We start from the raw sequence: 21,765 nt of genomic DNA, 5'->3' as shown, positions 1-21,765 counted from the left end.
TTTTTATGGCTGATAATAATTGTACCAAAAATGTACTTAATTGTACCGCAATTTATTTTTAATTGTACCTTACTCGATTTAAATTGAAGTGCCCCGAAATTTGAACCCCAAATATTATCCAAACGAGTAAGGTACAATTAAAAATAAAATGTCTTACATACGTAAGATGAACTTTTCCGCACTGTGATCCACAACATGCATTTATTACAAATCCTTTACTCAAAGAATTTACGAGAAAACTGAATATGACATTAGTTTTACGATAAAAATGGGAATATTTGTATCGGAGCCATGCCTATATGATATCGTAATCATGTGAAAATTTGCAGAGGTTATTTTTTTCACAAAAAGTTAACATTCCGAAAGTTTGAAGAAATTTCAATGCATATTAGGGATACTTCCCATACAAAATTTCGTTTTTGAGCGAAAAATCCAAAATTTTGTTTGGGAGGTACCCCTAATATGCGTGGAAATGTCTTCAAACTCTCGAAATGGTATTTTTTTGTGATAAAAATAACCTGTGCAAAGTTTCAGCTCATTACGATATCATACAGACATGGATTTCATACATAAATTCAATTTTTTTGAAATTTTTGTATGAAAAGTATGTCGAAAGTTATTTTTATCGCAAAACTAACGTCATATTCGGTTTTCTCGTACCCAAAAACCCCCCAATACATATTTTTGAGTGTTTAGGAATACACCAGACATGACACGGCACTCTATCAACCAAAGTCGCTCAAAATCTAATGGTTTCTATTCCTCGGCACCCCCAATCATCCTGTGAAGTCAGATTTTGAATTACTTTTCTTGTTTGAAAGTTATCGTGTTAACAAATTTTTGCGTACAGGGTACAGCGTACAGCGTACAGGGTACCACGCACATACATTCGGACATCGAAAAAACGATTCTAGATTCGTGTTCCCTGGCTCCTGAAACACCCAGAAAACATGTTTTTTTAGGGTGTTAATTTTTCGACCGATTCCAATACTTTACCTTACACACTAGGTGTGTGCGGAAAAGTAATAAATTGCGGTACAATTCAGTACATTTTTGGTATATACAATTATTTAAACCTAGTCCCAAGTTTCAACTTTTACATGTGTGGACATTCGACTATACATCCAAAAAAAGCCAAAGAATTTACTCGTATTAAACGTAAGCTACTTAAAAAGAAAATATCAAAAACAACTAATTTTCTGATAATGTATGTGTAACAGCAATGTTCGACTAGAAATTAAAATTAATAAATATTGACCCATTATATTCCAGATCTTATAATTTTTTTATTTGCTTTTTTCTTATTTTTTTCTTTATCATGCTGAATTTCTGCTTAGTTTCTGAAGTTTGTAGAATATGTAGATTATTTATTTTTCTTATTTACAAACAAAATGTCTTACATAAGTAAGTCTAACTTTTCCGCAATATTTCCAAAGAAGCCATATGAAAACCATAGAATTATTGCCTAAAACGAAAAAAAAAAATAAAGTTCACATATAGTTGGCGCTGCATTCTATGCAAACTTAATTTCCGTTGCAACGGACTAAGTATACATAAGCGCGCCTGATTTGTTTCATACATGTAATTCTATTCTCAATTACACATATTTCCGCAATGTAATAATAATTCAATTTAATGACCACAGCTTCAACAATCAAATGTCCACCTACAAATTGGTGTCGAGTTTTCAAAACAGGCATTGATTAAAACTTAAGTGCATAATTTAGTATAAACAGCGGCTGTTGCAGATGAAATACTCGTCTTCTTTTTTATGAAACCATAAATTCATCTCATGACCACATTTTGAACATTTCGCTCCAAATTGGAAGAAATTATTAACTATACCAGCCTCCTGTAGGCTCAACAAAATTATTTTCTCTAAATTGATTTTATTCATTATGTAAATGAGTCTAAACACAACTGCAACTAAAGATTGTATTGACAGCAACACCATCGCATATTTTGTGTATCGATTGTGTTGGCAAATCGTAACGGAATTAAATTTCTAATGCGCAATTAACAACATGAGATGCGTGTGCCACACAGATATGATGCTATTTAATTATAAGACGCAATATCCATGTGTCCCTAAACTAAAGTTATGTCTATATGATCTAGCAGTTTTTCGGACGATTAGGAGACAATTGACGTAGTAAACAATACAAAATATGTGTATTACGTCTTCTTATGATGACAGGTTTGTTCAGTAAATCACCCAAAATAAGTTTTTTTGTGGTTATCGAAATTGAAATCGTTGTTTTTTGCATAAAATTTGTGTTTTCATAATGTCAACACCTGATACCAGTCCATTCTCAGGCACCCCCAATCATATCGTAAAGTCAGAATTTGACTTAAGTTTCCGGCGTTTTTTTGTTATCGTAATAAAAAAAGTAAAATTCGAAACATTTTCCTTTTCTTACATTTTCTACAAAATTCATGTAGATTATTCATTTTTTTGCATGTAAATTACACTGTATATTATACACCAGTAATGTGCGAGCTACATTTTACAGGGGGGGGTGATTTTTCAAAAACCAAAAATTCTCTAGCAAATCAAACAAATTTTCGTTTTTTTTTTTTTTTTTTGGAAGTCACTTTTTGAGGCGAAAATCCCTAGCAAATCGAAAGAATTTTCTCCGCGAAAAACCTTAGCAAATCGAAAAAAAAACTCTCGGAACCAAAAACCCTAGCAAATTTGAAGAATTCTCCTCAATTTTCTACATTGATGAGCTAAAAAAAAAAAAAAAAAGGTCTTCACTTTTTTCATGAAAAACCCTAGCAAATTCGAATAATTTTCGCGAAAAAAAATTTCTCATCCAAATCACAGGGGGGTAAACCCCCCCCTACCCCCCCCTTCGCACATTACTGTTATACACATACATAATGTAGAATATACACGTGTATAATCTACGTAACAATCCAGGTTACGCGAGTAAATTCTTTGGTTTGTTACAGAGTATCATTATTTGCTGCTGCTTAGCATATGACTGAGAGCTGAGTAATGTTGAGCTCGTACGGCTAATGCATACGAAACGGATGCACGATACATATTCCCCTTTCGCTTCGTATGTGCTGCCGTTGACGCTATTGCCGCTGCTGTTTCACTTACGCGTGAAATACAACGGTATCAACGGTACCACACTATACCAGCGAACATACGAAGTGAAAGCAAGAGATGAGATGCGATGTGCTGCTTTTGCTCTCAGTCTCTCATATATTATTCTTCACTTCGTATGTTCGCTAGTATAGTGTGTTACCGTTGATGTCGTTGTATTTCACGCGTAAGTGAAACAGCAGCGGCAGCACATACGAAGCGAAAGGGGAATATGTATCGTGCATCCGTTTCGTATGCGTTAGCCTACGAGTTCAGCATTACTCAGCTCTCAGTCATATGCTGAGCAGCAGCAAATAATGATACTCTGGTTTGTTATTTCAATAGAATGTTCTCATTTTTATAAAGTAAACTGACAATTAGAAACATCTGTGGGTTTTGGTAATTGCAAATATCAAATGTGCAAAAACAAGTTTTTAACGTTAAAATGATAACGTTTTACAAACAGTATAAATACAAGACAATATTTGCAGTCAATGTTATAAGTCATTGCTTCTTATAAAGTTAAGGTCTTAAGAAGTTCCAAAGTGATTAAAATGAAGTGTTCAACTGTTTTATTTGGGCTAGCTTTGACATTGGTAGAAATTAGAGGTTGGATTTGAGAATAAATGTCTTAATTTTTATTGATTGTTGACAGATTCCTTTGATGATCAATGAGGCAGAAGGAGGAGATCCGAATACTACTGGTCGTAGTGGTTCAGGCAGTGGTAGTAGAAGCAGGGTTTCACAAACAGCTGCTAGCTCATCCCGAATGGCTCGAAAAGGTGGATATGCTCAAGATGATTCTTCTTCCACAAGGTATACTTTTAACTTCAAATATTGTAAAGAAAACGAAAGAAGTTAATAGGTTCTGTGTAAGTGAATGGCAAGATGTTCAGCCATTGAGCTTGAGCCGGAGAATTTAATTTTTTTTTAATTTGCGACTCACTCACAGTTACACTAACATGAAAATGAATTAAAATAAAAAGTTTTATTTGTACAAGATCTTTCTGCTGTTATAGTATAATTTTTCAGTGTTATTTTAATTTTATTCGCACAATATCTTTTCTCGTTTAAAGCCAATACGACTTTTACTACCCGTATTAGAAGAATTCATGCTTCGTGTACACACGGCACATCTTCGCTGCTTAGGCGAATGTAAGCAGCAGAATTCACTGCGACATGTTCGAAAAACATCAAGTAGCCATATGTGAATGTTTCATTCTCTTTTGTGCGAACTTTCTTTGACTGTGTATGGCTGTGAACAAACACATGTATAAGATGCACAACAGTTCGCAGTGAACTCAACGGCTGATATTCCGTAAAGCAGCGATGATGTGCCGAGTATACACGAAGCGTGAATCGTTCTAATACGTGTTACTGAAGTCGTATTGGCTTTAAACGAGTCTATTTCAAATGATTTTCATTTTTTATTAAATTTGTTTAGGTCCGGTCGACGTATTCCAAGTTCTTATGGAGAGGAAAATCCAATATTTGATTTTATCAGAGCGCATGGCGGAAACAAACAACCATATTTTGCTAATCGAAGTGTTGATGAATCTAAATTTGTGGGTCCATCTCAAGGTTATACAGTTCTATTAAATACTTTTTCTTACCCATTTGTTGGAAAATGTTTGTTTCGATGAAATTTATCCAAAGCCCTTTATAGCACAAAAACAACCAATTTTACCAAAAAACTTTCATTTTCTTGACTCTGTGAATTTATAAAACATTACGGTTTTCAAAAAGACATATGTTTTTCATGTTGATTTGTTTTTTTTTTTTTTTTTTTTTTAAATAGCCACAAAAATATGGATGCTCTTTAGGCATGGAATTCGTTCAGCAAAAGAGCGAGAGATCAACAAGCTATCTGGTCTTACAAACGTAAGTAACAATAATCATAATAATATATAAAAAATCGGCCAAAGATTAGGCAATTCGTTCGCATTTTCAAATAGTATCTTATTTGCAAAATATCACAATTAGAGTAAGTTATTGATAAATTTTAAGAAAATGTTTTTCTAATAACCTAATTTTTCGCAGATACGGAAAAGAATTATTGAAAGCTTTACTAACGCGGATTACTGTCCACTTTCCAAAACTAATTGGCTCAAATTGAGGAAATGGAGTTTGGATGCTTCTATTTCTCAGAATCAAGGGCAAATGTTAACTCAGAGGGTATGACAAATGTTGAAATCGTCATTTTAGACGTAATTGGCCGTTTCAGGTTTTATATAAAAAAATATTCGTTAAATGACCTATAAATGTTTCTATATACATGCAGGGTGTACAAGAGCTTCAAGTATTGGCCGATATCTATAAAACAAGATTCCCAAAACTTTTTGTCAAAAAATATACGCCAAAAAAATACAATATTTTACATTCAATCGAAGAGCGTAACAAAGCGAGTTTCCGTGTATTTTTTGATAGAATTTTCGGCGAGGGAAAATCTGCAGGAATTGATGCATTGGCCCAAGGTGCTCAAGAAGATTTGGTTGAGGTAAAAGAAGTGTCAAAAAAAATGAGTCCATTTTTAACTATCTATTCATTTTACCTTTACTAAAACTCAAAATTATAGTGTTTTAGAGCTTATGAACAGAATTTGCATCCAGATCAAAAAACAACAAATGTCGAAGAGCCAAGATTCCATAACACGAACACATTCGCATCAATGGTCGTTCGAATTAGCCAACAATATGGATTTGCAACTGATAATTATGAAAACGATAAAGAATCAATTTTGAGCATGTTTGAAATGTGTAGATATGAAGAGGCGTGGTATAGAAATGAAAGTGTTTGGTGTACGGTAAGTAAACGATGTCGCTATATTGAAATTGAATATATCTTTTACATTAACAAATAAATTCACATGTTTATTGCATTTTTCGTTTAAAGTTTTTCCAACCGGAAGATGTATTGGTCCTTGAATATGCATCTGACTTGCATACGTTTTATGACTACGGATATGGTTATACACAATTTCTGAATATCGCATGTACAACCGTGGTTGACATGTTGACACATTTGCTATCGAATAATGGTCCACGAGTTACTGCCTATTTCACTCATTCGCCGGAGCTGTTGCTTCATCTTGTCGCAATGCGTGCATACCGAGATCCAGTAAGAATTAAAGCCAACAATTTCAATGACATGCACGATCGACATTGGAAAAACAGTAAATTGGATCTATTCTGTTCACATTTTACCGCAGTCAAATACGGAAAAAATGCTGTCAAATTCTTTATGAATGAACAATTGATCTATCTTCCATGGTGTAATCAGGGTCTTTGTGATATAAATGATCTTTATTCTGGATTCAGTCATTGTACCTCTTGATAAAATTTATTATATCAAATCGATTTTATGTAATTTGACAACAATTTTTTTTTTGTTTTTTAAATAAATCTGTTCGAGCAGACCAATTCTTTAAACAAATAAACATATATGGGTTCTCATTTTAAAAGTCTATTTTACAGCAACTCATAACCACTTTTATAAACTTCTATTATAAAAGCTCTACTAGACAATAGTTTACTTACAAAGATTTCATTACATTTAACACAGTTTGGATTTTAACTAATTCATGTTTCTTTCAAAAATATCTTGGGTCCACAAAATTGAGAATTTAAAACAAAAAAGGGATTTTTTTAACTTGAGTTGTAATGCCAAACTTTGATCTTTTTTCGGGAAAATATTCATCACAATATGACAGATCAATGTGCAAATAATCTGTCAATAATTATGGTTGTTTTTATGTTTGTTTATTATATCTTGTGATGTTGCTTCAAAGACGAAAAAAATCCGTTAATTTCCAAGGAAAATAAACAAAAAAAAACTCACTCAATCACAAAGTTTTCTGAATTTTGTTTTATTGACGGTGATGATATTCTTTCTTTTGTTCCCTTTGGGCGTTCTTGTTTGCGTTTTTCATTTCAATTGATTGCACAAAATACATCACAGTTATACGGCATCAATGTCCATAATTGAAATGCCATTTCGATAGCAAATGTCTTTGTTGTGTAAACGAGCCAGCAAAATGTAAAACGGAATATGAGTAATGTACAAAGAAGCAGAAAGACTCACAAATTGAGAACAGAAGTAAAAACAAGGAAAAAAAATAAATGGACGACCGCAAACGAACTTCCGATTGAGTGTGTACATTGTATCGCTCTTGGTCAAAATATAGATTAGAGCATTTGAAACACTTGCTTCTTGCTAAAGTCAAACAATCGAAGTGTCACTTTTATCTTGTGATTGCATTCTTACTTCCGGGCCCTTTTTATCTATCGATGAGGTTCGGTGTATGTAATTTCGATGGGTATGAGATGAACATAAAAGAATTTTTTCCTATGATTGGAACTTTTTGAACTCTCTTTGAAAATATACTTTATCTATTGATGTATAAGTAATTTTCAATAGGCATCCAAAAGAAACATATTTCTTTTCGAATGGAAGGATAATGAAAAGTTTTTCAATTTAATAACGCATTTGTCATTTACACCTATTTACTGACGACTTACTAGTTTGAATTCAATTTAAAAGAACTTTTTTCTGTATTTCACCCCTTCAAAAAAGATTGAAACCTTCAATTTTGAGGTGATTTTTCCTAACCACTGAACATACGGCACAAACTCAACCAAGTGGAAAAAAATCAGTGAACTTTTTTCTTCATTAAAGGGTTCCTTTTCAAGAAGAGTTTCTTTTTTGTGGTTGTGATTCACAACTCGTGAAGTAAAGTTTTTTCTACGAAATAAAAGTAAACACTTCTATTTATGAGAAAAAGAATGGTGATAATACAACTAAGAGTGGTATGATTGATGTGGTGATTAATGTGTTTCAAATCAAAAGTGTTCACAGATTGTTGAGGTTCTCATTTTCTCGAAATCTAGTTCAAGTCACATTGTTCAAATATTTATATTGTGAGACGAGGCAGATCCTTCAAATATTTGTTTCTTTTATCTAGTTGTTTGCTTCATTTAGGATGTTGACGTATGTTTTTCCAGCCAATGGAATGGATTCTATATATCAAAGGATTAATATGGTAAAACTATTTTGGTATTTTTTTTGCTATCACAAGATTTTGCACCTTTCGACTGACGAAACTATTTGGTGAATCCAAAAATCCAATATCACCACCATGATGAAGGTGCTTAAGCGACATCACGAAATCGAATACCAACAATAAGAATGGTTTATCCTTATCATGATATTGGTTCTTCGAATAATAAATTAAGGTATAAATTAGTTTTTGTATAATAATACACCATATTCGATATCCGCCCACCTATTTAGTTTGACTTTCGTTGAGAGGGTCGAATAAAAAAAAACCAATGAAAAATTATACATACAAAAAGTATATGTTCGTGTTGGTACGCCGTATTTATTATGGATGTATACCAAAAATGATACATTAAGCAGGAGCTTAACGCTCTACACAATTCACTTTTTCCGAGATAGTGCTGTGTAACGAGCATAGAAGCAAATCAATTTTTTTAAAGCTATCCCTACTTTCTATTTATATTCAGCTATCGGAATGGCATACTCATAAAACCAAACAAAAAACCGCACATGCGACAAACGAGAAATGTTATAAAGTACCATTTAGATTATGTAAAAGAGATAGAGAAAACTCATTTGCAAAATCGATATGTAAAGAATAGCCACAAAAACCGCAAAACCACCGATCTTGTTTGTTACACTATCCACACAGAAACCGAGTGAGGCACATTTATATGTAGTCGAAAAGAATTGGCTATAAACTACCGCCAACGTTTGTCAAAGTGAAAATTGAACTCACACTCATTTAGTGCATACAGCATTACAGATAATCGAATCTTGAAGTGCATATTGAGAGAGAAGAGAGTAAAAGAGAGAGAGGGAGAGAAAGTTCGTGTGTGTAGGTAATTTGAAAAGTTATGAGTAAGCGATTGATGAGGGCGGAACGACGTTATATTTCAATTCAAACAATCCAACTTTGTATTCATAGGTTAATTTTCATTTGTTTTATTCATTGTTTCCATTCGAAGCAATCAACAGTAAAATGCATTCATAAATTACATGTGTCCGAAGTGTTGACTACATTATAATTCAATTGATTGTTTGTTCGGTAGCTTTTTGCGATTCTCCGAATTACATTCGTTGATATCTTTGAATCGAAATTTATGCCATTAGACCATTATACGGAGTGTAACAATGTGAATTATATTCAACAAAAAAATAATAATAGTCAATGCTCAGATACGTACTGCCTTTGGGTGGCTCGAATTCTGAACATGACTTATCCAATTTTGTATTTTCGAAAACTTTCCATAATTACCTTAATTCCATGTAACACAATCACAATGGTCACAACTTTTTCTTTCCTTTATTTTCATTTTATCTGCACCAAAACTCGATTTAATAACGATAAAACGTAAGACTATGTTAGTGCCATTTCAACAATCGAAGTTCTAACAATCATTTCACATAATAACTTAATAATGATCCTTTGACTTACACTTACAAAAAATCAATAGTTTTTGGATAAATTATATTAGTGGTAAACTACTGATATTATCACGATACTGTGTTATCATTTACACTGAAAGGTTTCCGATCAAATGGCATGAATTAGTGAGTTCAGCGATAAAACAAAACAGAAAAAAACACCAACTGAATAAAAGGAAGGAGCTTAATGATTGAGTTGAATACAAATTCTATTGTTGAAATTATTTAACGTGTTCTAGTTCGATGACTTTATTTGCGGTACAATGAAAGTAAATTTCAAGGAGTTTGCACAGAGTTTTGTTATGCTTTCGACATGATTCTGAAGTGACTTTGAATTCTGTCAAGTTTGTTGGTTTGAGAGAGAGAGAGGTAGAGAGACGGAGAGAAAATGAACGAGAGATGTAATCATCTCAGCCTAAATTCGACAATACCATGAATACTGAACAATAGAGCTCTTTGTTTGAGAAAACTTCTAACCACAAAAACCATCACACAAAATAAAGTTAGAAACCGAGATACTTTATTCATACACTCACACATCAAATGCTTATATTCGCCGAGTATTCGATTAAATATTCATTGGAAGAAAAAAAATTCGTTCCTTCATTCTTCAATTTCAAGTGGAGCTGTAAAATATGCATACATGTAACAAGCATATGTATATAAGGAATTTGTAGTGACTGTCTTGCGTGCAAAAATCGAGAAAATACAGAGTGAAAGAACGAGAAATAAACCATCGTTCATCAAACACCAATGTTTACACAATTAGGGGGGAGATGAGGTGGTTCGTTTTATCTACCCTTTAGCAGACGCGTGTTATAAGTAAATATGGATAAAGTTGTTCATTGTCACCGCTCGCTCAATTGTTGATCGAATTTCAAATTGAATGAGTTTTTATTAAATTCACGGCCTGTCTCTATTCTTCTTCGTTCTTCATGAGATAAAGAAATTTGAAACATTCATAGTCTGTCAACCGTTTCATTTGAATAAAACCGAACATACAAATACGATATTGTGATTCCTATCATCACATCAAATTGGAATCAATGTAAGGAAATTGACCCAAAAAAATAGAAATATCATTCATTTTTTCCCCTTTTCATGACAAACACATAAAAAGAATTAAATAAAAAATGAAATGAATCCTTCATCCGCATCATATTCGAAGGATCATCATTGTAACCGTTTTCAACGAGTTTTTTTTTATCTTGGAAAAGTTTTCGAATTGAGGAAATCGAAAAACATTTCGTTGAAACTTCAATCTTATGCTAATTTACGAGTCGATTTCTGTTTATATGTTAAAACCGCATGATCATATATGACAATAACAAATCCAAACACATAGACCATTTACCACAGAATGAATCAGCATTGACAACGGAGTGGAATAGAATGGAGAATGTGAGAGGGGAACAAACGTACACTTTTGAGGTTTTCAGTTTTTATGAGCACATCAAAAGTGTTGGAAATGAATTATAAATTTGAATATTACAAAATCGAAACTTATTCGCATTTGGTTGGGATGTAGATTTGCTTGGGTTTATGTATGAGACGATTTAAAAGGAAAAACAAATTCGAGAAAAGAGATATTACTATGTATCGACGAAAGTGATGGGAAAATCACATAAACGCTCCGTATGAATAAAATTAGGGCATTATTTCCGTTTTTCGTACATATCATAAGTCCATAACGGTCGAATTTCATATAATTCTTATGTTTATTTTCCACTCTTATTCCAAATCCAATTTTAACATTTTGATACTCATGGACATAGCACTGAATAATAAATGAATTTCATATTTTATAGCTGCAAATGTGACATGCGAAATGTTCAACGTCAATTTCATGCAAAGTAAATACAATGTAACCACACGAAAGAAATACTGGATATCTTCATTGGAATTAAAATATTTTACTGAATTCACTTTTCATTTATGTGTTCGGTGGTCGAAATGTCTGGAAAGTGCATATGTTATTTAAATCATTTGAAAATGCAAACGCTTCTCACCGATTTCATTGAAAATGTCAGCTACTTAGCAACGAAATTAAATATTTATCTACGTAGCAATTAAAAGTTATATGCTGCAATGGTGTCGATCGAAAACCGCAACTACTTTGTATTTGCTTTGTAGTTGCGTATTTCAACTAGAAATACGGGAATATCATACAATTGCATATCGCCTAATTGATTTCATGAAAGGTTTCGGCTACACTTCCACCAATTTTAGGTTCAAAAAAGAATTCTGTTGCGGTAATGAATGAGTGTCGAATGAAAATTTAAAGTACAACATTTAATAATATGTTTATTGGTAGGTAATTATATTCTCCCGTATTTATTATAAGTGCAAAACACTTCTTTAGCATTATGCCGCATTACTGCACATCTGATAATGATCGAATATTTTTCAGTAACGCTTTCTATCAAATACATGAACAATTTCAATATTGAGTTGCCCCTTTCGCAGACAATGTTTCTCAGAGCAATATGTGCTCAGAGGAGCTGAAGGGGCATTAAGGGGCTGAGCTCCTCCTCAGTGAGGAGTTAAGTATTAAAAGTTGGAAAGATATCGAAAATCATAACATTATTATCAATTTGAATAATTGCACATAAGTTGCTCTATGAAACAGTCTCTGCTCTTTCGAGAAAAAAAATGAAAAATTTCATAAAAAATATACCTCGGCATTGCGTCACTGGGGAGACTGCCCCGTGATATCAATTCATATCCAAACATTATAACTAAGTGACTATTCTGAGCAGCTGATGCAAACGAACGGGATATCCGATTCCAAATTGCTTCCTGCAAACACCAATTGACCAAATTCACATTGCACCAAACAATCTTGATTGCTTATTTAATAACAGAGAATTTTACCAGAAATTGACCTAGTTTCATAATAAAAATATATTTGCAACAATTATAATTCATAGGTATCAAATGAATTTTTCCAATTTAACCCAGAAATTCAATGAATGATATGCATTGTTTCCTATCTGCTTTGGTTTTGCCTTCTAGACCTTCAAACTAATATTTATCGATTTGCTACAATCATTGAATAGTATAAACATTGACCGCATTGAAAATTACATTTATGCACTGAGAGAACTGTCAGTAGAACTTTACTTATACTAAGGCTGTGCAAATCCCTATTATCTATTATTGCTAACTTTGAAGTGATTTCAGTATGATTTTATAATGATACTATTTACGTATAATTTTGACGGCAATTATACTGACAGTTCTGTAAGTGTAATATTTACTAATTGTTTAGATATAACGTATTTTGTGTGGTAAAATTGTTGTTTTTATTATTATAATGAAACTTCGTTTGACTTTGAAAAAATTAAATTGAATTGACCTTCATGTTATGATTTTGTTGCGAGCTTAAAGAGCTCCATCATAAAACCGTTTGATTCATTTCTGTTGTGCAATCCACTCAAAACAAAAATGATTGAAATATTCCTTAAAAAGTATAAAGTGTTTAAAGAGGAGTACTTGAGTCGAAGCTCAAGAGGAAAGTGGGAGTTTGTGCGAAATTTCGGAATCTTTATGCTGACTCCACCAGGAACGGATTTTTTGAATCCAAGCTATCGAGTGTATTGGTGTTCATTCACACCGATGCTCCTTACGTTCGATTTATTATTTTCGTTCATTTATACGGTCTGGTATTATAAATAAACTTCGCTTAATGGATTTTTGGTCATTCCACTGATTAGCATTATTATTCCGGTAAATAGATGAACTTACTTCTAATCATGATATTAAATGGTTACAAGTAATTTAATAAAACACCTTTCATACCTTTCTGTCCAGTCTTTACTCGTCTATGCTCTGATTTTAATTCCATCAAAAATGCGAGCTCTTCAAAGTATTGTGTTTTTCGCCGGAGAAAAAATTTATGCGGACAAGGATTCAGACTTTGATCAGAAATATATCGAAACTTGCAATCGTAGCGCCATTGAATTACTTAAAACTACATCTACAACACTTGGAATTGTAGTTTTTTTATTCATTATGAACTCGATTTTTCCAGTGTATGCATTTGTGTTCGAAAACGATATTCAATTATCAGTTCCAGTTGTTTTACCATTCACTGATCTTGAATCTAAGATCGGAATCATTCTCAATTTGTTAAATCAAATGTTAATTGTTTTGATCGGTGCAAGTTCTAATATCGGAATTGAAACTGTAACTTGTATTTTAAAAAATAATGTGGGGGCAAGCACTGCATTAATTTGCTATTCAGTAGATGAGATTTCTGAATTCATTGAATATCCGAGAGAAAATATGAAAAGATTTATTGACTTCAAATTCCGTAATATGTTAATTCAAATACAAGATCTCGATCGGTATGTTAGTGTTGGCTCTTTTGTTTTGCATGAATTTTCGTTTTTCTATTTTGTAAATTTTTCTTTTTAGTTTTATTCTGACACTATCTGAATTGTACTATTGGAAATTCTTTCTACAGCCAATTATGCTACCGTTTGGTGTATCAATTTCAATTTTCTTTTTTTTACATGTGCGTGTACACAAATCTATTGCAGTTTTTCGATCTATATTCATAAGATATTTAATGTAAAATATGCTTGGTGCTTTCAGGCTCATTGGATGGGCGGTTTGGGAGCTGCATTTGTTACCTATACACAATTGTATATTTTATGCGATATTGGAAACGAGATTGATTCGGCTGTAATATATAAACTTTTGTCGTAAGAAGATTTCAATTGGATTCGTTTTAAGACAATTTTTTATCAATTTTATTTAGAATAACATCTTGATGCTCAAACTTCAAGAGATGCCATGGTATCTAATGTCGAAGGAGAACCAGTTAAGCTATGCACATGTGCTTAATCGTTTACAAAATGGTGCCGTTCTATGTATTGGTCCTTTTGCTGAACTTAATTTTGAAAAATTTTCTGACGTAATTCTTTTTCACGAGATTTATTTCAACAGAACTTATTTGTATAGTATTTCTGGTTTTAATTTTAGTCGACAAAAGGAATTTACTCCTTTTTGATGATGCTGATCAATTTTACGAAGTGAATATTCTTTGGAAAAGTACATGGTTTCATGGATTTTAACATCTTTTGGCCTTTATTTCGATGAATTGCGAAGAAATACCTTTTATATTTACATTGATATGTATTCTGCAAGATATTTTAACCCAGCTAGCTAGAAATACTAAATGACAAAAAAAAATCCACAAATAAAGACACCCTATCTATTGCTATACAAATGAAGCTTGACTTATTATTGTACACCGTTATGATATTTCATGCATACATAGACGATTCTTGGAACACCATGGATGCTTTCGTCAATTTCCCGTGTGATATTATCAAATGTGGTATCATGTGAAATTCAACCGAATAAGTTACTAAGCACATTAACAACGTGTCAAAAAAGTGGAATATTGGTGTTTGCATAATTTTGAATAAATTAATACTACGTTGCCAAAGAAAAACTTTCCATGTTATTACCGTACACTGTTGGAATATTCCAGCTTTTTACAAGAGTATTCCCCACAAAAACGGATAGCTCATTAGTACATTTTGAATTTTAATAATATGATTTATGTAGCAAATACCATAATTTCTTTTCATTTTGACAAAATTATTTAAAAAAATTTCGATGATTAATATTCGGTGTGTGCATGAACTACATAAAAGGATCCCAATCACTCTATCCCTAATTTATTAAATAAATTAGAAATAAAACGTTCGATTCATAATTGTGTTCATCCTCTATGAAAATATGGTTATTATTCACCTATTAAAGCATTGATATGGTGAAAATTATCTATTTGATCAGACACATTGAAATTTTTTGAAAGAACCGACAAATATGCACTCACTTTCATTCATATCGGTTATGGCCGTACCATGAACCCCGTTTTGATGAAAACCACATTCACGTCAGCTCAACTGTGCGTGATAACTGGCGATGAAATGGAAAATTTATTTTTTTATCATTCTACTCCATTTAAAAAACAATTATATTTTGTCACGTATTCGTCGGCTTCTCTTTTTTCGGTTTTATTGGCACACATTATATTGCCATATGATCGAATGGGATGGCAAAAATCCCTTTGATTGCTATCTGTACCAAGGTATACTTCTATAGATATACGAATGGTATCTCGATAAACTTCGAAATTTGAATAGAATTCAACATGTGTGTATAATTTGCATCGTTTATGTAGATTTTTTCGGGATAATTCAATTTTAATTGAAATTAACGAACGAAAACGTCGATTCAACTCAAACTTATGGAAGTTTTATGCCAACCACAAATTAGACTGTCTTTATTGACTATTTATTCGCATTGAATGCCACAATCAAATATCTGAAACTGAATGGCATTCATTTGAAAAGAAATGAAGAGTAAACAATACGAAGGTATATGAAATGGTAACTATGTAGAAAGAAAAACCGCGTACGAAATATTATCAGTGTTGCGTGCACACTTGTTATTTGCCACACAAAAAATATTCACATAATTTCATACAGCACGTAATCTACGGTGATATGCAACACCATCAATAAAACATGAAATGGATATTACGTATCACATATCACACGGCAAAAACAGCACATTTTTTAACCATCACCAAAATATCTAAATGACAATGGAATGAAGCGAAACACTCTCTGGAATTTTTTCATATTTTTATGCTTGTGACACATTCGCCTCACTTCAAATACTACACGATAAATGTAATACGAATTTTTGTTATATAGTGTGTGACTGTGTTTTTTTTGTCTCCAATAAGCATTTCAATTCAAAACACGAATGTCTAATAAAATGTAAATCTATATCATCGATCTTCTGGAAACCACAATGTCGTTAATGTATGCATATATGCCTGTAGGTGTAAGATTTTACCCGAGTGTAGTAGGCATAAATTTGATTTTATGTGCAGTTTATTTTTGCGCGTGCATATATTTTGTATTGTTGATTGCACGTGTTATGTATAGAGCCCGATCGACACCGATTGCTACACGTTTCCGTTACAAGTGAACAAATCAAACGAAATATGATTTTATTGACGCAAACGCGAAATGTGTTACAGAATTATTCATTGTTTTGCGTGAAATCAAATAATATCTCGAGCCTTTCCATTCGTTCAGCTGTCAAAATGTGTTAAATAAAGTGACAGCCCTGGAAAATGAAAACAGACAGATTACATCGAATTCAAACCAATATTTTAATTCAATAAATTTGCTTTGGAAATTTTGCAAAATGTTACGATTTTGACAGCATTCTATAAAATATAGAGAAGTTTACTGAAAAGTTAGTAAGTAGTAAATTGGAGCCAATCGACTGGAAAATTGCACATCTACTCATAAGAGAATGAAATTTTATTTTCTAAATTGTCTTCATTCCATCCGTCACATTGTGTTGGGATTCATTTAAATCTAATGAAATTTTTTGTTAAGCTCGCAATAATTCCACCGTTGTCAATATGCCATTGAATCGATAATGTTTTGAACAAATTCACTAGACACACAAAAATCATTGTCACTTGATGCGATTGCGTGTCGAATAGCAAACGAAGTAGCTATCGAACACTGGACCATTTCGAATCGCAACGCAAATCCATTAAACAAATATGTCAATGAATGATTGATTGATGAAAATTACAAGAAACCCAAATAAAAGGATCTAACGATGACAACAGACATTTTTCGCGCGTCATTTGAAAACATATTTTTTATGTATATGTCTTTCCAGTTGCCGCCACCGTTGTTGTCGCCGTGAGGAAGGGCAGCCAATATTAATGATGGAGTGCAAGATGGTATTCGTCAGTCACTATTTTTCATTGTTTCTTTTTCATGTCTCTGTGTTGAACTGACGACATTTTAATGATGATTGAAAGACTTGCTAACGAAAGATGATCGTGGATAATGGAGAAATTCGAGCTTTTCTGTTCCACAATTCACTTCGTTTGCACAGTTGACACACAAATGTGTTGAAAAACCCACAAGTAGCTGAAAACTAAAACTAGCGTCTTTCAAATTGTTGTAAATGTGTTGTTTGCAAGACATGTTTGCAACACAGAGTGAAAATCAAAACTGCCAGGCACTTATATGCAATTAGAGTTACTTTTTGATCTAGGATTTAAAATTAAAGCAGACAGAATAAAATTAACGATTTAATGTGTAGCATCCATAAAAACTTCGTGCGAAATGTTAATAGACAGCAGTGGCAGGCAGATGAATGGAAACAAGAGAAGCAAAAAAAAACGGATTTCAAACTCACTTATTTAAAGTAGATGGTACCATTCTGAATATGAGAAACGGAGCAAAAATTAACCGAAGACAACGAAAAAATAATCCGAAACCCGTTTGCACAATGTTTTAACAAAATGCGGAAACGCGAGTGAATTTTCGAAAATTGTGGAAATTGCAGAACATTGGTAAAACCACACAAATCAAAAAACCATTCATATGGCGCAAGCACACGAAAACACGAGTGCTAACTAAAATAATAATCATAAATGAAGAGCATTTTCTATGCATCCGACAAACAACAGGCAGTTCGGTTGCAACCACCACATACAAATGTAGCTGTGGTAAAATGTACACAAGACCCGCAGAGAGATACCAATTTCAAAATACATTCGGTCGATGTGGAAAAATAAAGAGAGAGAGAAAGAGAGAAAGCGAGAAAAAAATAGATTTCAACCCAGTTTGAAAATTAAATTTATGCAAATGAAAGATTATATTGCATGTTCGCTGATGAAATTCCAAACCCAACAGTCTTTCACATTTACGGCAAAAAGATAGTGGGAATGATAGAAAAAGGCTCACTTGAAATAAAATCACGATCACACGATGGAAGTGAATGAGAAAGCAAGAAGGGGAGCGAGAGACAAAGAGTTGAGCTGAACAACAAATTGTGGTATTAAAAATGTGAGAAAAGTGTAAAAATTTTCATTTTGGCTTTTTTATTGCACATGCAAAACACACACACACATACATACATCGCTGCACGAAGGGAGGCTAACTTACCGTTTTTGCAATTTGTATTCCACTTGCTGAACTGTTTGCAAGCGCGCACAGTATTTGTTATAAAAAAGTATAAGTTACCTCTCGCGTTTGGCCCCTGTTCATTCGTCTCTTGTGCTTTCGTTCTTCAAGGTTTTACAGCTTTTACCGCTTGACAATCGCATTTTGTTCGAGTGAAACTGCCGGCGGTTATTATATGTCGGTTGGGATTATACAGATTTCATTTTGAGTGAATGTTATGCGCACGACTTTCGACAATGGCTCTTTTTTTAAACTGAAAAACGGCAAACAAAAGATTTACGAGAGAATCATGGTGAGAGGGAGTAAGAGAATGGCCAAAGAACCACTGAGAGAACGACAGAGAGAGAGAGAGTGTGTGTGTGTGGTGGAAAAAAGCAACGGAAAAATTAAATTGACGAAAAAATGAACTGTTGTTAGTGCTGTTGGTCGCACACACAAGAAACGAGCAAATGCTCTCTAAATAAACGTTCGACGAATGAATCAGACATTCATCATGAACGCTACAATAACTACGTGGTGAGTGTGAATTTACATTTTATTGCTGCACTTTCTCACTTTTATAATAGCTGTGGTGAGGGCTCTCTTTTTTCTTTTATTTCTATTTTCTGTCCTTTCGCTTGAATTCCATTCCATGCGCTGCAATGGATACAAATTTGCAATATTCCCAGATTTTTTTCTCTCTCTCTTTTTAACATGTTCTATATATTTCTCGCTGTCTCTATTCTTCCTGTGGTTGTTAAATAATCGGTCTCTTAATTCTAGCACCACCAAACCTTTTTCACTCTCTCTCTCTCTCTGTTGATTTTTCATTCGAAACGAATTTTAACAAGTAGTATTTTTAAGCAATGTGAGCTCGTACTAAGTTGATGTTTGTTTGATGGCTAGAGAGGGAGGCAACCAAAGCGGAAATAAAACGAGATTCAAACTTAATTGGTAAAAAAAAATTTTTTGAGGATTTTTACGGATTTGCCAGCGGGATATTGGCATCTAATGTTGTTTTTTCCCCTATTTTTATTATAAAAGAACATTTTCGTTACATTTCTCATTCGTTTGAATTTCGGTACTTGTTCAAAAGTTTGCTAAGCTGTTCCACATTCACATATATAATTTGCAGCGTAGCATTGAGGAGGAAAAAAGAACTCAATTTTCCGTTTGCTTATGGGATTTTTGAACGATAATGTGCAAAATTCAATTACCTTCTGAGCTTTAAATATGCAGTGCATTCGAACGTTTTTCAAAGGAGAGCAGGATAGAAAGAGAGAAAGGGGAAAAAGGGAAAGAGAGAAGGAGATTGAGTGAATGAGTGAGATATCATTGTTGTACCATGTTTCTGTCGCTGGTTGCAACGAGATATGCTCAACAAAAACGACAGATGACGACGCAAAAAGCAAACATTTCAGACGAAAATTGAATTCTCAAAATGGGATTTAATGCGGTTCTTGGCTGGGACGATCACGCACAAATACAATCAGCGAAATTGTGTGTAACATACAGTCATGCCCGCACTAATTTTGAACGCACATTAGAAGTAGCACATTTCATTGTGTAACACTAATTTCTGTGATGTGTACCCCGCGCTGGCGCATGAGGTGGAGCCGAAAAAAGATTATGAATTCAAGAAAACAATAACAATTCAAAGTGAATTTGAATACCAAAGTAAAACAGTTTGTGGGTTCTGTGGCTTTTTGATGCAATTCCACCAATTTAAAATGCCTTTTCTTTGTAGTTTCAGTGGAAAATGTTGCGCTTACGTTCAATATATTTGACATTCTGACTTCGTAAATTGGATTTCTGTATGGCATTGTTATTTGGTGAACAACATCAATTCGATTTTAGGCTGACCACATTTTTTCTGGCTTGAATTTTACGATAAAACGATCGAATTGAAATGGGCACCCATAAATCAATCGATCCAATTTGAATGGCATCTTTTGCAGTATGGAATTTTTCCTTGAATCTGAGTGAAATTCATTCACGATTTATCCATGTGGTTTTGTACAAAGAGATCTCAATTCGCGAGTTTCGATGCTATTTTGGCTTAATTAAAAATTTGTTTGAGAATTCTATTGTTTTTACAATCCATTTGGTAAAATCAATGTGAATATTCAAGGCTAAATGAATCCTGTAAGCTGATTCAAATAGATGCAATTTTGTTATGTGTGCGGGTATGTATAGCCGACGACTCAATTCATTCAAGAGGAAAACGCAAATGCAATATCAATCACTGTTTACATAGAAAGCAAACCAAGTCGAACCAACGAAAAAATTTATTGAAACCCATTTGATTTAAAATTCACTTTCATTGAAAACGGGTTTCCATTGGAATGTTGAATACATTGTTAAATTTCGATTTCGCATCGGTTTATGTTCATCCCATTCGGAAAAATAAACAAAACTTCAATCGAACTCAAGCCTATTCGTATTTCATTTTAATCTAAACTAAGCCATGCAGCGATGCGTTGGCATTTGAAGTTTCATCAACAAAAAGAGAAAATATTTGTTTAAGAACTCGACAAATATATCAAAGAGCCAAAGCATGAACGAATGACTTTTCCGCTCGAATCAAATTTGAGATAAGCAGTCAATTCTTGTTAAAAAGAATTTGAAGTTTTTTTTTTTAGTGAGAGAATCAAATTAAATAGAAACACTTATTACCACCCATTTCGAGTAAAATGGTATTCAACAGGATCTATAGTAAAACATTGTACTGAGTATGTATATGTTTACATCATTTCAAAGAAAAATTCCGATGAATCCGTTTCTTTAACGTTGACACTAGCGCCACTGGTTATTTCATATGACAACATAATGGTGCCATACGGACAAGCGGGCTGTGTAGTTTGAGTACAACGATAGTGCGGTCAATAGACAACATTTTATTTCAATCATACTTATTATACTTGTATTCAATTTGGTTTCAATTAGAAACGATGTCTCTTTTAGCCTGTCGAAAAAATGAGTATTCTAATTATAACTGGCATGTATACATTTGTTAAATCGTTTTTGAGTTGATTATATTTGTATTCAGGTTATTGTTTTTTCTTCATTCAACTGGTAAATTGATTGGCATGTCATAATTTGTATCACTACTCCTAATGACAACAAGTCAAGAACAAGCAATCATAATTACATACGAATTACCGTAAATAACGATTG

At 33.1% G+C, this 21,765-nt stretch overlaps 1 protein-coding gene across 1 annotated transcript; it reads left to right on the top strand.

The window, feature by feature from the left end:
• Positions 1 to 3,554: 3,554 nt before the first annotated feature.
• On the top strand, positions 3,555 to 6,530 carry LOC116341371 (multiple inositol polyphosphate phosphatase 1-like). The gene is made up of 8 exons (XM_031768380.1): positions 3,555 to 3,690; positions 3,750 to 3,910; positions 4,539 to 4,675; positions 4,893 to 4,975; positions 5,135 to 5,269; positions 5,376 to 5,591; positions 5,670 to 5,897; positions 5,987 to 6,530. The coding sequence occupies exons 1-8, from the start codon at positions 3,649 to 3,651 to the stop codon at positions 6,425 to 6,427; spliced, it is 1,443 nt and encodes a 480-aa protein (XP_031624240.1). The 5' UTR covers positions 3,555 to 3,648; the 3' UTR covers positions 6,428 to 6,530.
• Positions 6,531 to 21,765: the final 15,235 nt, after the last annotated feature.

This window comes from Contarinia nasturtii, unplaced genomic scaffold (assembly GCF_009176525.2).
Source record: "Contarinia nasturtii isolate CC-2019 unplaced genomic scaffold, AAFC_CNas_1.1 Cnas_scaffold_695, whole genome shotgun sequence".
NCBI lineage: Eukaryota > Metazoa > Arthropoda > Insecta > Diptera > Cecidomyiidae > Contarinia > Contarinia nasturtii.
This window is presented reverse-complemented; position numbering and strand designations above follow the sequence as displayed.

What these genes read in the sequence shown, in the direction of transcription:
- LOC116341371 (XM_031768380.1), top strand. Translation starts at nt 3,649, where the DNA reads ATGAAGTGTTCAACTGTTTTATTTGGGCTAGCTTTGACATTG. An exon ending in GATGATTCTTCTTCCACAAG is followed by an intron (nt 3,911 to 4,538) that starts GTATACTTTTAA and finishes AAATTTGTTTAG; the next exon opens with GTCCGGTCGACGTATTCCAA. An exon ending in CTCAAGAAGATTTGGTTGAG is followed by an intron (nt 5,592 to 5,669) that starts GTAAAAGAAGTG and finishes TCAAAATTATAG; the next exon opens with TGTTTTAGAGCTTATGAACA.